At 41.2% G+C, this 16,788-nt stretch overlaps 2 protein-coding genes and 1 pseudogene across 7 annotated transcripts in view; 2 read left to right on the top strand and 1 right to left on the bottom strand.

The window, feature by feature from the left end:
* Positions 1–16,788, top strand: part of CA5B (carbonic anhydrase 5B) — a 133,473-nt gene that overhangs the window by 105,472 nt on the left and 11,213 nt on the right. For 5 of the 6 annotated variants that reach the window (XM_038586881.1, XM_038586880.1, XM_038586882.1 and 2 more), the window contains 2 exons: positions 7,390–7,587; positions 15,264–15,382. In XM_038586881.1, the coding sequence (XP_038442809.1) occupies positions 7,390–7,587; positions 15,264–15,382 (317 nt within the window). The remainder of the gene's footprint in view (positions 1–7,389; positions 7,588–15,263; positions 15,383–16,788) is intronic. The other variant, XM_038586886.1, reaches the window with a different exon arrangement.
* Positions 86–7,253, bottom strand: LOC119878138 (28S ribosomal protein S22, mitochondrial-like). The gene is made up of 2 exons (XM_038588866.1): positions 7,134–7,253; positions 86–1,168 (listed from the first exon to the last, which is right to left on the bottom strand). Exons 1-2 carry the CDS (start codon positions 7,251–7,253, stop codon positions 101–103), a joined length of 1,188 nt encoding a protein of 395 aa, XP_038444794.1. The 3' UTR covers positions 86–100.
* LOC111094920 lies at positions 7,452–15,232 on the top strand (annotated as a pseudogene).

Below are 16,788 nucleotides of genomic sequence, written 5' to 3' on the forward strand. Positions count from 1 at the left end.
CAAAAAAGAAATAAAAGGCATCCAAATTCATAATTAAGAAGTAAAACTTTTTTTTTTTTTTTTACAATTTAGTAAAATGAAATTTATTTTAAAAATGTTTTCAGGAAGCTGCAGAATGGCTAATGACTGTTTCTTGATAAGCCTGTAGTGTTAATTCTATATATGCTCCTTTCTGTGCTTCTGTTTTTGCAAAGACCTTAATTAAATGTAATCCCTCAGCAGCCTGCTCCTTGGCCTCCTGAGCAGACTGGCCATCTGGATGGAGGATGTGATATAGCTGGACCAAGCTGGTGGCATCATCGACTAGATCTCTCTGAATCTGGTCAATCAGTAAACCATCAATCTTTTTCTTATTTACAAAATACCAAGCCATTCCACCAAAGTGTCTTGTTGAACGTAAAAGGTCATACTTCCCATGTTTATCTATGTCTTCGTAGGTCTGATGATGAATTTTGATATATTCAGCAGAATCTGGCTCAAACTGGGCAACACAGAGATTGAGGACATCAACATGTCGGTCCTGGCTGTACATGTTCCTAAGATTTTCTTCCTTGAAAATTACTGGTGTTAAAACTCTACGGCCTTCTTTTGGAAAATAAATTTGTATCATCCTGTCCCGTTCTTCCCAAGAAGCTTTGCGTAGTGTGCCACTTGGTTCTCTGACAACAATAAAACGCTCCCGGTGTGGTATGCTATATGATATATCAGTAAATACGTATTTGGCTGTTTCTGTTCCTTCCAATATCTTATCTTCAGCTAACACATCATTTATTGGCACTCGTTCTTCCAGAACTGGTGGCATTTTTAATCGTACTTTAGCTGCCTCAATTGCTTTTCTTGTAGCCTCCTCCAACTGTGCCTGGGTCATTAGCTTATAGGTTGGTGGCTTCAGTTCTTGTATAGCTGGCTTAAAAACCTTCTGCAAATTCAAGCCTGTCATCTTGATGAGTAGATTTTGGACTTCCTCATCCATAAATGTAGGTATCTTGATCTCTGGACTACCAGATTCAATCAAGGAATCCCACCTCAAACACGGGTTTCCAGACTCCCTGTGTTCAGTCTCACGCCAGGACTTTGGCCTAGGCTGTCCCCGCTGCTTGAAATGCTTCCCCGGCACGGTTAGCCAGGTCTCAGCTCTGGTCCCAAGGTCCAGGGACCCTGCCCGGTCCTTCCGACCAAGCCTGCGCACCGCTCTGGGTCACGCTGCACTGCCCCTTCCCCACTGCGCCAGTGGTTCCCTCAAGGGCAGACTCGCTGGGTTGACCATGTCCCCTATGTGCAGCACGGCGCGCGCAGACATCCGAGCTCGGGCACTGCTGGCCCCCACAGACCCAGCCCCTACAAGGTGCAGGAGCCGGCAGGGCCTGCGCGCGCAGCTGGAAGAGCGGGCACGGAGGGAGGGGCAAGAAGTAAAACTTTCATGGGGTGCCTAGGTGGCTCAGTCAGTGGTTAAGTATCTGCCTTCAGGTCAGGTCATGATCCCAGGATCCTGAGATCAAGCCCTGTGTCTGGCTCCCTGCTCAGCGAGGAGTCGGCTTCTCCCTCTCTCTTTGCTCCCTTTCCCTCACTCATACTCTCTCTCTCAAATAAATAAAATCTTAAAAAAAAAAAAAGTAAAACTTTTACTATTTGTAAGTGACATGATACTACATATAGAAAACCGTAAAGACTCCACCAAAAACCTACTAGAGCTGATAAATGATTTCAGTAAAGTCACAGGATAAAAAAATCGATGTACAGAAATCTGTTGCCGGCAGCCCTGGTGGCTCAGCGGTTTAGCGCCACCTTCAGTCCAGGGCGTGATCCTGGAGACCCGGGATCGAGTCCCATGTCCGGCTCCCTGCTTGGAGCTGGCTTCTCCCTCTGCCTGTGTCTCTGCCTCTCTATTTCTGTGTCTCTCATGAATAAATAAATAAAATCTTTAAAAAAAATCTGTTGCATTTCTGTACACTAATAATGAAGCAGCAGAAAGAGGAATTAAGAAAACAATCCCATTTACAATTACATAAAAATAAGATACCTAGAAATAAACCTCACCAAAGAGGTGAAAGACTGGTACTCTAAAAAGTGTAAAACATAGGTGAAAGAAATTGAAGTGTGATGCAGAGAAATGGAAAAACATTCCATGTTCATGGACTGGGAGAACAAATATTTTTAAAATGTTTATACAACCCAAAGCACTCCATAGATTTAATGCAATTCCTATCAAAATGCCAACAGCATTTTTCACAGAACTAGAACAGAAAATCCTAAAACTTATATGGAACTACCAAAGACTCTGACTAGCTGAAGCAGTTTTGAAAAAGACTAAAACTGGAGGCATCACAATTCCAGATTTTTTATTATTATTTATTTATTTATTCATGAGACAGAGAGGCAGAGACATAGGCAGAGGGAGAAGCAGGCTCCCTGTGGGAGCCAGATGAGGGAGTCAATCCCAGGACCCAGGGATCACAAACCTGAGCCAAAGGCAGACGCTTAACCACTGAGCTACCCAGATGCCCCACAATTCCAGATTTCGAGTTATGTTACAAAGCTGTAGTAATCAAAACAGTGTGGCACTGGCACAAAAATAGACACAGATCAATGGAACAGAATAGAAAACCCAGAAATAAACCCACAATTATATGATAAATCTTCAACAAAACTGGAAACAATATGCAGTGGGAAAAAGATAGACTCTTCAAGAAATACTGTTGGCAAAACTGGACAGCTATATGCAGAAGAATGAAACTAGGCCACTTTCTCACACCATACACAAGAATAAACTCAAAATGGATTAATGACCTAAGTGTGAGACCTGAAATCATAAAAATCCTAGAAGAAAGCATAGGCAGTAATGCCTCTGACATCAGCCATAGCAACATGTTTCTAGATATGTGTTCCAAGGCCAGGGAAATAAAAGCAAAAATAAACTATTGGGATTGCATCAAAATAAAAAGCTTCTCCACAGCAAAGGAGATGATCAACAAAAATAAAAAGCAGCCTAGGGAATTGGAGAAGATATTTGCAAACGACATATCTGACAAAGGGTTAGTATCCAAAATATACAAGGCCACGTATACAACTCAATATGAAGAAAACCAAATGATCCAATTAAAAATGGGCAAAAGACATGAACAAACATTTCTTTTTTTTTTAATGCTTTAAATCGCTCAAGTTTTATTTTATTTTTTTTTAATTTTTTTAAATTTTTATTTATTTATGATAGTCACAGAGAGAGAGAGAGAGAGAGGCAGAGACACAGGCAGAGGGAGAAGCAGGCTCCATGCACCGGGAGCCTGACGTGGGATTCGATCCCGGGTCTCCAGGATCGCGCCCTGGGCCAAAGGCAGGCGCTAAACCACTGCGCCACCCAGGGATCCCTATTTTTAAAAATTTTTTTTTAAATTTATTTATGATAGTCACAGAGAGAGAGAGAGAGAGGCAGAGACACAGGCAGAGGGAGAAGTAGGCTCCATGCACTGGGAGCCTGATGTGGGATTCGATCCCGGGTCTCCAGGATCGCGCCCTGGGCCAAAGGCAGGCGCCAAACCGCTGCGCCACCCAGGGATCCCCATGAACAAACATTTCTTAAAGAAGACGTACAGGTAGCAAATGGACACATGAGAAGATGCTCAACATCACTAATCATCAAGAAAATCAAATCAAAAGCACAATGAGATATTACCTTACACCTGTCAGAATGGCTAAAATCAGTAAGACGAAAAACAACAAGTGTTGGTGAGTTTATGGAGAAAAAAGAACCCTTTTGCACTGTTGGTGAGAATGCATATTGGTACAGCCATTGTGGAAAACGATATGGAGACTCCTCAAAACATTAAGGAATCTACCCTACAATCCAGTAATTGCACCCCAAAATACAAAAACACTAGTTCAAATGGATACATGAACCCCTATGTTTATTGCAGCATTACTTGCAGTAGCCAAATTGTGGAAGCAGCCTATGTGTCCATCGATAGATGAGTGGATAAAGGAGAAGTGGTATATATATACAATGGAATATTATTCAGTCTAAAAACGAATGAAATCTTGCCATTTGCAATGACATGGATGTAGCTAAAGAGTATAATGCTGAGTGAAATAAGTCAGTCAGAGAAAGACAAATACCATATGATTTCACTCCTATGTGGAATTTACGAAACAAAACGAATAAGCAAAGGTAAAAAGGAGACAGAGAGAGAGATAAACAAAAAGACTCTTTTTAAAAAAAAAAAAGATTTTATTTATTTATTCATGAGAGACACAGAGAGAGGCAGAGACATAGGCAGAGGGAGAAACAGGCTCCATGCAGGGAGACTGATGTGGGACTCGATCCCGGAACTCCAGGATCATGCCCTGGGCTGAAGGCAGACACTCAACCGCCAAGCCACCCAGGCATCCCAAACCACGAGACTCTTAACTATAGGGAACAAACTGAAGGCTGCCAGGGGGTAGAGTGAAATAGGTGATGGGGAGTAAGGAGGGCACTTGTCATGATAAGTACAGCATCCTGTGTATGGGATTGTTGAGTCACTATCTTGTACACTTGAAAGTGATACGACACTGTATGTTAACCAGATTGAGACTAAAATTTTAAAAGTCAGAACAAAATATAGTACAACTGAATCAGGGCTGTTCCAGAGGTTTCTAGAACTTTAGAAAATATCACACAAGTAATGAAATACAGCTTTTTATCCCAACAATAGCAGATGGATAATCAATACTAAAATTAAAGGACATAAATTGAATAAGGCACTGCAGCGTAACAAAAAGAGGAGGAAGATATGGCTCCTGTCTGCAAGGAACTTGCATTGTAATCAGATTGTGACTGTCTTGCACCCATTTTTTTTTAAAGATTTTATTTATTTATTCATGAGAGAGAGAGAGAGAGAGAGAGGCAGAGACACAGGCAGAGGGAGAAGCAGGCTCCATGCAGGGAGCCCGACGCGGGACTCGATTCCGGGACCCCAGGACCACACCCTGGGCCAAAGGCAGGCGCCGAACCGCTGAGCCACCCAGGGATCCCCATGTCTTGCACCCATTTGTATGTACTTTTCACTCAGGATTTATGAACGGAAAGTTGTCATTCTTTTCTAAAATAAGTTCTTGTCCTTCACTAGTTCTTTTACATTAAGGGAAAATACCAAAGACGTTGGGTTCAGACTTCTCTAGAAATGGGAGTACTGCATTATATGAGAAAGGAAAAAGAAAAAGAAAAAGAGAATACTCTCTTGTATCTGCCTATAGCTTTTAGCTCTAGACCAAGATTTCTCAAGTTCGGTATTATTGCACTATTTGTGGCCAGACATTTCTGTCCTGTGGGTGCCTCTCCTATGAATTGTGGGATAGTTAGCTGCATCCCTGGCTTCTACCCCTAGGTGTAAGTAGGACCCATCTCCAGCTGTGACAACCAAAAATGTCTCTGGACATTACTAAATGACCCCTAGGAACAGAATTGCTCCCTCCATTACGAATCACTGTTCTGGCAACTGCCGGAATGCTTTGTCTATAGTGCCGGGGCACTTTTTGCAAAAATGACAAGGCTAAGATCTTGAATTTCCAATTTATGAATTTGGGGTAGCTACCTCAATAAGAGAGATGTCTTCTCTCTAAGAATAAACCAGGGGTGTATTTCTGTTGTTTATTATTTTTTTTATGAAAAGTGGAGGGTCGAGGAGCCTTGGGTGGCTCAGTCAGTTAAGCATCTTCTGCCTTCCACTCAGGTGGTGATCTCAGGATCCTGGGGTGGAGCCCCATGTCAGGCTCTCTGCTCAGCAGGAAGTCTGCTTCTGCCTCTGCCCCTCACCCACTCTTGTGTGTCCGCGCTCTCTCTCTCTCTCTCTCTCAAGTAAATAAATTAAATCTTAAAAAACAAAAAAGAAAAAAGACAAGTGGAGTGTCAGAGACCCCACTAGACACATGCTAGATTGACTGAGTGGCAACTACCTCATCAATTTCTCAAATCCTTAGGCTCTTAGCAGTGGAATGAGGTACAGAGTGTCATTGGTAGTGATTTATCTTGAAGCACATTTCTTCTGGTTTTCCTGTTGGTCTTGGTTTTGCCCATCTGTGGTGCTCCTAAGGCGCAGAGCACAGGGGCACCCCAAATTACACATGTAGTTCTATCCATCATGCATGGATGTCTCAACAGCTCTATGTGCATTACAGGTAATCCACTGAGATTTATCCAGGACTTACTATGAAGACCCGGTGCTTGACCCTCTGTAGGAAAATCAGGACAATTCCGTGTGTACACCTTAACCTGTAGTGGAGTCAGGAGCTCTCCTAGTCAGTTGCAGACCCAACAGGAAGAAGTAAACCTTGCACGGGGACAGTACTTCAGCTACTAATCCACTGTCTCAGCCTGAGAAAGGAAGACTGCCCCTTCTTCCCCAGCAAGAGCTCAGCCAGTGAGAAACAGTTACAACTCAGGCTGTGAATGAGAAGCCACTATATTTCCAGCTCCCAGATTCCTCCAGTGGACTTTTTGTTTCTAAAGGCCTTCCTACCTTCCTCCTTCACTCTGTAAAGGAGCAGCCCTCTCCTTTGCTCTCTGGACTTGTCTGTGGTTTTACCATAGCTTGCTTGTTCCAGATTGTAATGCTTTGCTATTCGCCCTCTACCCCCTAAAAAACTTTTCTTCTTTTTTTTTTTTTTTTTGGTGGTAAAATGAGTGGCAGTGTTATTCCTAAGGTAAGCATTTGTCAAACTAAGAAGAAATCACTCCTTTCCCCCCCCAGATTCATCAGTACCTTCCTTCATTTTTCCAAAACCCTGGAGTGTTGCCCTCATCTCAGTCGGAAGCCTATAATAATATAATACAATAATTAGGTAAATCCAGAAATCTTCAAAATTGCAAGCTAAATTACAGACGCATGCCACGCAAGCCTTTATTTCTCCTAGCCAAGCAATGAAAAACGTAGAGTGCTTCGGTGAACACTTGCTTTCCAAAACTTCTTCCTCCTCTTCCCCCATGGCCTTTGTTGAAAAGAGATCCACGAGGGAAAATTGCATGGCTCTGTATTTGCATGTAAACCTGGTTTGGTGGGTGGGGCTCAGAAAATTATCGGGAAAGAAAAGAGCCTCATTGGAGACCACGCTCCTTCCCCACGGTGCTCATCTGCACGCGTCCTACTGTTGGCACGTCCTACTGTTGGCATGACGCCCGGCAGCGCTTGGTTTAGGTGAGCCGAGGGGGTGGGCCGAGCTGCCTGCGCTGACGACGCAGCAGGCTGCCCCTGTGCCCGCTGCTCTGAGCGGCCTTGGTCCATGCCATCGGCCCCCGCGTGGCTGATCCCTCAGGCTTCAATTCCATCATCCTCGGCAGCCCCCACGACTGGCATCACCTGCTGTGTGATCCCGTATAGCGGACGTCTTGACCATAAGCCCCGATGTGCTTTCTCCTAGTGCACCCACTCTGGGAGAGCGTGGACCTGGTCCCGGTGGGTGAGCGCCAGTCGCCCATCAACATCCGGTGGAGGGACAGCGTCTTCGATCCTGCCTTAAAACCACTCACCATCTCTTACGACCCGACCACCTGCCTCCATGTCTGGAATAACGGGTACTCTTTCCTCGTGGAATTTGAAGATTCTACAGATAAATCAGGTGAGAGCCAGACTGGTGGTCTTGTCTGGAGTTCAAGACATCGTGTCAGCATCAGCACAGGCCATACCACACCGCCTCCATGGGAATGTGGACCTCTTTGAGCAGTGGCATGGGACTCTTTGCATTTACTTTTTTAACATTTGAAAAAAAAAATCCCTCCTAGTTTTTATAAACATTTTCTTCTAGTAAAGGTAGTATTTATTAATAAGTATGTATATTGCTATGTATAGATAGGAGATAGGTTTTGAAATTAGAGCTTTGCCTGAAATTTGTATGTATTGAATATGTACTAATTTTCTCTGATTACTGACTTTACAAGATATTTTTACATTAAATAGTACTACTATTTAGATGTAAGTGAGCAGTTGCAATACCTTTGAAATGGGGCAAAAAGAATATTCATGTGTGCATGAAGTTAAAGTCTTGACAACTAGTTCTACACAGAAAAATAAAAACTCACAATCTGTTAATTTTGTTGATTAAAAGGTGTTACCTAGTTTATCAGAAACACAATTTAAAAGAGATTTTCAAACCCAAATATTATATTGCTTTTGAATTTTCTCTGGTTTTCGATTACCCAGGTATAAACTAATCTGAATGATTTCTTAGTTTATCCTAGAGTTTATCTCTGTGTCTATTGAACACAGAATGTGATTAATTTCATGTAGGGTTCCTTTTTCTTTTTCTTCTTTTTTTCAAGCCAAATTTGATGGCATCAAGTAGTCTTAGTCTGAAATGATTATTATTTGAAATAGTATATCTTAAAGAGTAGTTGTCAACCAGTGGCAGTTTTGCCCCCTCTTCCTCCCCTAGGACTGGGGGTACTTGGCAATATGTGTAGGCATTTTCAGTTGTCACACTTGCAGGGGTGGGATGGGGTGGGGTGGGGTAGTGGTGTGACTGACATCTTGTAGGTGAAAGTCAAACTGCTGAGGAAAAACTACAGTACATGGGACAGTACTCACCAAGAGTTACCCAGCCTCAAATATCATTAGAGCTGAGATTGACAAACCTTTTAGGAAATTAGTTTTCTCTTATGAATATGAGAAGACTAGCCTGTGAAAGTATGAATGCATGAAGTCAAAAGTGTAACCTCACGCATAAATAGAAGTGTTCCCTCCTGTATCTATCCTGGCTCTAGGATTCTCAAGTGCATCTTGGTTGTCTTTGCATTTTTCTAGTGATGCTCTGATACTTAGACACGGCCCTCTGGCTCAGCCCCAAACAGACTGCTCCTCCCATGGGAATTATTTCCTTTTCCTCTCAGATTTACTAGTATCTTTCCTAATTTTTCCAAAACCCTTTGGTATGCCCCCATCTCAACTGGAAGCCTATAATATTACATTACATATAAGAATTCCAGGAACCTTCAGAACAGCAACCTAAATTCCTACAATCCAGATGACCATCTTGCATGATGATGAGCTTCCCTTGTCACTGTCGAGTTCTACCATTACTCCTACCAACTAGACTAGTGGGCAGACCTAGTCTGTAAACACCAACTCTCATACGTGTACTCGGGATGAGCAGTAATCCTCTCAAGTCTAAATAATGCTCTCTAGGTCCCTGGCAACCTTCTTTTTTTCCTTCTGAGGATCCTAAATGTTGGTCAGTCTTCTATTGACCTTGCCAGTAGAGACTGTGTGTTTCCAATATATGATTGCTTCACTGAGTTGGAAATTATGGGAAGTTGTTCAGTAAGTTTCTTAACCAAGTAAGTTAATCTCCAGATCATTCAAAGCAAATAGCTTTCTGTTTTATTTTTCAGACTCAAGAATTCTTATCTAACCATTTGCTTGGTCAATCTCAGGTAGAAAACAAATGACCTGCATTTTCCTCATAATAACTCATAAGATACCCCCCAACACAACTAACTAAATCATTCCTTGATGTTACCTTTCCTAGGTGTGTCAGTGTCACACTGTTTTTACAAAATATACAAGAAAAATTGTAGAGAGGCTTCTAATTTTCCACTTGTTTTGTTAGGAAAGACCAAAATAGGTAACCCCTTTTTATTATGCTTTAATAATCATTTTCTTTAAGATACCATTAACCTTTGATAAGTACCTAACTTTCTCTATCTCTTTCTTTTTCCACATTTCAGTGACTGCCTGCTATTTCCTGCTTATTCTTCATTGCTATTTCTCCATGCTGTTGCAAAATAATTCATAGCATTCAAAGAGGAAGAGTGAATGAACATAAAACATAAAGAAAAAGAGAGCAAAGACTTCCTAGAAACGAAGAAAGGCAAGAACCAATTCTAACTCTAGAAAAGAAAGGAGCTAATAAATATCAATGTCTATAAATTTTTTAAAAGTTAGGAAATGCTGCTGCAGTGTGCTTTACAAAGACTCGGGATAAGGTATGCAAGGAAAGGGTTTGGGGAAGGTATGTGACAAAAAGGCAACATACCAAACCTTATGGGATGCAGCAAAAGTAGTGCTTAGAGGGAAATTAGACATGAAAATGTCTATATTGGTGAAGAAGAAATTTCTCAAATCAATAACCTAGCTTTAAGGATAGAAGAAGAGCAAACTAAACCCAAAGCAAACACAAAGAAGGGCATAATAAAGAACAGAGCACAAATCAGTGAAGTCAAAAGTTGGTTCTCCAGAAAGATCAACAAACCCGATAAACTTTTAGATAGGTGGACCAAGGAAAACAAATAAAACTCAAATTACTAGAATCAGAAATGAAAGAGGGGACATCACCACCAACCTTACAGAAATTAAAAGGAAAATAAAGAAGGTATGTGAGCATCTCATACCACTGCCCTTCGCTGGGTATTGTTTTGTTATTTGGCTCCGCTGAGTAGGACACAGTTCAATTTTTTTAATGAGTGTATGTGAGGGATAGAAAATATTGTGGGGAAGGACACTAAATTATGCCTGGGCTGAAGCGCATGAATGATCTCTAATTTCACCTCCTCTCAAAGTACTCTCTCTCATTGGCTATGTCACCAGGCCTCAAAGAGAGGAAGAAATGAGTCCTGTTGTTCTCCTATGGGTGCTTTCTGCCACATCTTAGGTCACTTAACACTTTTATAGGGCATCACTGGTAAACCCAGGAAGCATGCTTCCACAGACATTTGAAGTTCTCCTTCCTAATTTTGGTCCTGCCTTTACTTTTTTATAGAAAACAATGTAATGATTTTTAGCAAATTTATAGCATAGGACAGTCCAATTTTTTAAATATTTCCATTACCCCAGAACATTTCATGTCCATTTCCTTGCATTTAGTTGGATTTGTATGGGGCTTGTGTACCGCCTTTTCCTTCATCATCCCTTCCTCTGCTAGCTCCTTCACCTCCACATTAAAAGCAAAATAAGGGAGTGAACACTACGTAGATTGTTCACCATAGGCCCAGTGCTAGGCTGGGTATTTTATATTTGTTATCTAATTTTTTACAAGTTTAATCCTTGCTCATCTTAGAAAATTGAAAGAACAAAGTGTCAACAACCTCAAATAAGTATATATTTGTTTGATATGTCTTATGACTACTCTACTTTCTAATTTACTACCTTCTGTCTCCCCTCTGTGCCTGTTTCTTGCTGACTCCACTTCACCCCTCTCACTTCTGCCCCACCTGACCCCACCCTTTTCCTCACTCTTGCTGAGGAAACCAGTGATACTTCAATTAGCAAACCCAACAGACAGTTGGCAGTCTGCTTCTTTAGTTCCTGGTTTCATTGCTGATCTTCTAAGTGCCAGGCACTTGCCAGGTGTTCAGAATGGAAAGAGGAAGAAGGGATGGTTGCTGTCTTTAGGGAGCTTATAGCATGGTGGGGAGACATCCCCTTGAAGAGACAATACTAATGCAGAATGCTAAATGCCATTAGGGAAGTGTTCAAGTGGGGTCTGGTGGGAGAAGGCTTCCTGGCAGAGGTGACACCTGGGCAGTCCATGAGGAGGTGGAAGTTCAAGGCAGTGCCATGCTTGTATTAGGTCTTACTCTGTAAAGAGCAAGAAGGAAGAAACAAGCAAGTCCTGAGGTAGGCAGGAGGTGGTACATGGAGAGTTCTGCACACCATGCCCAGAGATGGGGAATCTGATGCAGCTTACCTGGGTACTCTCGCTCTGGGTCTCACACTGGGCTGTGGTTGAGGTATCTTAACTTAGGACAAGAACTTCAATTTCATGAAACAGATCAGATTAAATATTTGCCAAAGTCAAGCTCACAATATGGAGCTGGCATAGAAAAACAAGTTTTTGGAAGATAATTAATTTTTTATTTCAGCGTGCCTCCTATTAATTTAGTGAATCATATGGTATTATTCTCTGTACCTCCCCTGCCCTTCAAAAAAAAGTGGTCATTGGTGTCTTTGCTCACCTTTTTGAAAACTTTTTTTTTTAAGGAGAAATTATGTAAAATATTTTCAAAAGGCAGTAAGATAGCAGACTAGTGCATGACATATCCAGTGTATTTGGTCCTTGGGATTGCTGTAGTCATACATAAAATTCAACTAATGATGCAAGAAACTCTAAAGATCACTAAGATAGATGAGATGGGTGGGCTTTATGCTGATGTATTGGTTTAACCATGGACAGACATCACCAGGGTTGGATTAGACGGAAGAAAGGAGGAACTAATTAATATGTGTTAGCAAATTCAAGAAAAAAAAAATCAGCACAACCCAAAGCCCGAAGAAGGGTGATTTTAAAATCTCATTTTTTTTCTCAATATTTTGCATTTAATGTATTGATTTCACTAGTTTAGAAAACTCTAAACAGAAGGTACGTATTATCCAACATGGTGAGGCCAGTGGTAGAGTGTGGATGACTCAGATTGTTCACTTTGTTCAAAGAGAGATAGGCGATAATTTTTCACTTGTAAATTTTTTATTCCATTTCAATGAAAGGGAGAGAAACACTAGTATCTTCCAAAATTGAAAAGCAAGGGGCACCTGGCTGGCTTAGTTGGTAGAGCAACCAACTCTTGATCTCAGGGTCGTGAGTTGGAGCCCCACATTGGGTGCAGAGTTTACTTAAGAAAAAAAAAGTATCAGTGTATAAAAAAGAAAGGGCATGTCTTTTGTCCCCATATTTCAGTTTTATGAGTTTTTTTTTTTTAAGATTTTATTTATTTATTAGAGAGAGAGAGAGAGAGAGAGGCAGAGATACAGGCAAGGGGAGAAACAGGCTCCATGCAGGGAGCCTGACGTGGGACTTGATCCTGGGTCTCCAGGATCAGGCCCTGGGCTGAAGGCGGCGCTAAACCGCCGAGCCACCAGGGCTGCCCAGTTTTAGGAGTTTGGATTGGATAAATATGCTAAGAGAAATTTGCATTTTATTGCACTTAAAAAATGGGTACAGTAACTCAAGGTCAAGATCATGTTCTAGGAAGAGAACTCCCTCATCTTCTAGGCACAGGCAATCAAGAAGCAGATCAAGAGGGAGATCACATTCTAAGTCAAGGAGTAGGTGATGATTCAAAAGTCCAAGACAGAGAAGATCTCATTCCAGAGAGAGAAGTAGAAGGTCAAGGAGCACCCCAAAAGCCAGGGACAAAAAGAAAGAAGATCAAGAAAAGGACCGTTCCAAAACACCACCAAAAAGTTATAGCACAGCCAGACATTCCAGAAGTACAAGCAGAGAGAGACAACAGTGAAGTATGAGTGGCACAAGATCTCCTAAAAAGCCTGGGTCGCCTAAAAGGAAAGTATCTTTCTCATCATCCCCTAGGAGACAAAAAGGAGAAGAAGAAAGAAAAAGACAAAGAAAGAAGCAGAGATGAAGGAGAAAAATCAACAAGAAAGAAGAAGAAAAGGAAAGATAGGGAAAAGGATGATCAGGAATGAAAAATCAGAGAGTGACAAAGATGTAAAAGTCACATGGCATTAGGATGAGGAGGAACAAGGGAATGACAGCAAGAAAGAGAGAAAAGAAGAAACCAATAGAACCAAGTTCCCCTAAAACAAAAGAATGTTCTGTGGGAAAGCGAACTGGTGATTCACTAAGAGAATCCAAAGTGAATGGAGATGATCATCTTGAAGAAGACATGATTGTGAGTGGCCAAATATTGCCTTCTTGGGGGAGCCAACTGGATTCATGCACCAGTGCCGTTCCTTTGTGTGATTTCTTAATGCTGCATTTGTTCGTCTCAAACCTAGATGAATACAGCTCTGAGTTATAATGGTTACATAGCTGATACTGATATTAGCTATTTACATTGTAAAGCTTGTGGAAAATGATTCAGGAGTAACCAGTTCTTGACAGGGTGAAATCTGATTGTGTAACCAAGCGGTTTTACTATTCTGGTGCTGCTTCATAACAAAACAAATGCTTCGTGTATCTACAGAATGCATAGATGGTTTATGTTGTATGATCTCCTTATATTAAGTTCAATTATCATATTTCTAGAATTTGACTCATTGCAGTGATAGAGCCATATAGGAAATGCACTGATTCCATGTTAATTGTGGCGGGAATATCCTAAATGTTATTAAAATCCTCCAACATGATGGATCTACTTACGGTCTTGTTTGCTGACATGACAAATTAGCATTACTATAGTTACATCAGAAAATGAACATTTGAAAGAGATCATCCTTTAAGTCTTGTGGTCAAATTGTGGTTTTTGTTTAACTTTAAAAGCTTATACATGCGTTCACATTTTTGGATGGCCTACTAGCCTTTAATTATAGAAACAAGATTTCAAATGAAACTGTCTTTGGTGGTAAGTAAATAGCATAATTTGAAGTAGAGTTGTAGGGCAACCCAGGTGGCTCAGCGGTTCAGCCCAGAGTCTGATCCTGGAGACCTAGGATCGAGTCCCGTCAGGCTCCCTGCATGGAGCCTGCTTGTGTCTCTGCCTCTCTCTGTCTCTGTGTCTCTCATGAATAAATAAATAAAAAGGCTAAAAAAAAATGTATTCTGAAGTAGAGTTGTATATGTTTTCATTAAGGTGTTTGGAATTTTTTTTTCTTGAAATAATTTATTTCACCTCTGCATCAGTGAAAGCCATCTGCCTACGCTGAGTCCATCTGTAAAAGAAAGTTATCTCTTGCCCTGATTTTCAGTTTTCCATCCTTTTATTAATTTGTTGTCATCTCAGTGTTGCAAAAAGGAGGTAGTACATTTTAAATTGACCTTCATTAAGCTTTTAAAATAAGACAGATCTACTTTATACTTTTTATTTGATCTCAAGCATAAAACCAATGAATTTGTTAGTATTACTGCCATAGTAATCTAATCCATACAGTGATCCCACGTGAAATGCAAAATAGTTAGGCAACTGTTTTCTTAGTTACAGGAGTTTCAAGCTTCACTTTTGTGCGGTAAAAAATACAGTAAGGCTACAGTCTGCCATGTTGATGTACAGTTTCTAAAAATGTTTTACAAGACTTTGATAATAAAACCCTTACACTATTTCATGTCCCTGTAAAAAAAAAGTGGGCTCAGTAAATATAGAATATAAAAATAAGTCAAGAATTGGCTTTTAATGGTTGTAGGTAGCTTGGAGTGTAGTTAAATCTCAGTGTCTTTCAGAGTACAGGTTGTGTCCTGATCCATGTATTGACTTTGTGGAAATCAAGTTTATATACACTTGTATCTAATCCAGTGCACTCCACTTACGACAGTTCATATAGAAGGTCCACCCAAAGATCTGGCCTTTGCCCCACATCCCTCCATGGTGTGAAAAACTGTCCCCTGAATTGTTGGATGTGCCATTTCAGTTATCAAGGGAGGACCCCTGGAGGACAACTACCGACTGAAGCAATTCCATTTTCACTGGGGGGCCATCGATGCTTGGGGCTCTGAGCATACTGTGGACAGCAAATGTTACCCGGCAGAGGTATGTTGAGCAGCTTGGGAGCAGTGACAACTGTGAAGTGGGGATAGTGCTGAGTTTTTGTTTTTTTGTTTTTTGTTTTTTTTTATAGTGCTGAGTTTTTAAGACAGTCTCAGGAACAATCAGGTGATTCCGATAAATGCAAAATAGCTCCCTCGGGCATATTTGATTATTCCCAGTTTATACGTGTAAAAATGATAATCTACTCTCATCTCAAATGATAGAGCAGAAGTGAACCTTCAGATCCTAAAATGGGGAGGGAGCACCTGGGTGGCTCAGCAGTTGAGCATCTGCCTTTGGCTCAGGGTGTAATCCTGGGGTCCTGGGATCAAGTTCCACATCGGGCTCCCTGCAAGGAGCCTGCCTCCCTCTGTCTATGTCTCTGCCTCTCTCTGTGTGTTTCTCATGAATAAATAAATAAAATCTTTAAAAAAAAAAAAGAGATCCTAAAACAGTGGGGCACCTGGATGGCCCAATGGTTAAGCTACTGCCTTTGGCTCAGGTCATGATTCTGGGGTCCTGGGATCCAGCCCTGCGTCGGGTTCCCTGCTCAGCAGAGAACCTGCATCTCCTCTCTCTCTCTGCCTCTCCTACCCCCTGCTTGTGTTTTCTCTCTCTCTCTTGCTCTCTGTGTCAAATAAATAATTAAAATATTTTAAAAAAAAAAAGATCCTAAAACAATCCTTCTAGAATTCTAAGCTAGGCTCAAATTAAAGCCTGAAGTTATAACCGAGGCAACAATGCAGGGCCACCAGGTTGAATTAATCCAAGTGAGAATTGGTAGCAGCCTAAATGAAGGCTGTGGCGATAAAATTAGAGAAAAAGAGCAAGATTTAACAAGCATTTCTGAAATAAAAGCAACAGAACTTGGAGGCAAGGTCCATTTCAGGAGAGACGAACAAGTGAACTGTGACCTTGAGGGTATATTTGGGAAACTGGGTGATGATGCATTTATGAATGATGGACAAGAAATAATTTGTAGGGAGGAATAGGAAATGCAAAGGGAAATAGAATTTATTCTTACAATTTTCCCCTTAATTTAGTTTTAAATGATACCTTAAAAAGAAACACGTGTGGGGACGCCTGGGTGGATCAGCGGTTGGGCGCCTGCCTTTGGCTGATCCAGGTCGTGATCCTGGAATCTGGGATCAAGTCCCACATTGGGCTCCCTGTGAAGGGCCTGCTTTTCCCTCTGCCTGTGTCTCTCATGAATTAAAAAAAAAAAAACGTGTTTTAAGTGGTTATCCCTCAAAGAAATTTGTCTTCAACTCTTGTCTAATTCCCATGGAGAGAATCTATTTCTCTCAATATAAACATCCCTCCTTAAGATGCAAATGGATTTTTGATATGATGGTTTAATGCAAATCAGAATGGGAATGGACAGACGTTACTCCCTCACCTTGCTATAT

This window comes from Canis lupus, chromosome X, assembly GCF_011100685.1.
Source record: "Canis lupus familiaris isolate Mischka breed German Shepherd chromosome X, alternate assembly UU_Cfam_GSD_1.0, whole genome shotgun sequence".
Lineage (NCBI taxonomy): Eukaryota > Metazoa > Chordata > Mammalia > Carnivora > Canidae > Canis > Canis lupus.

Excerpts from the sequence above, each read along its gene's own strand:
- LOC119878138 (XM_038588866.1), bottom strand. The coding sequence starts at position 7,253 with ATGGACCAAGGCCGCTCAGAGCAGCGGGCACAGGGGCAGCCTGCTGCG. Across the intron at positions 1,169-7,133 it reads TGCCGGGCGTCATGCCAACA|GACCGGGCAGGGTCCCTGGA; the intron begins GTAGGACGTGCC and ends CTTGGTCGGAAG.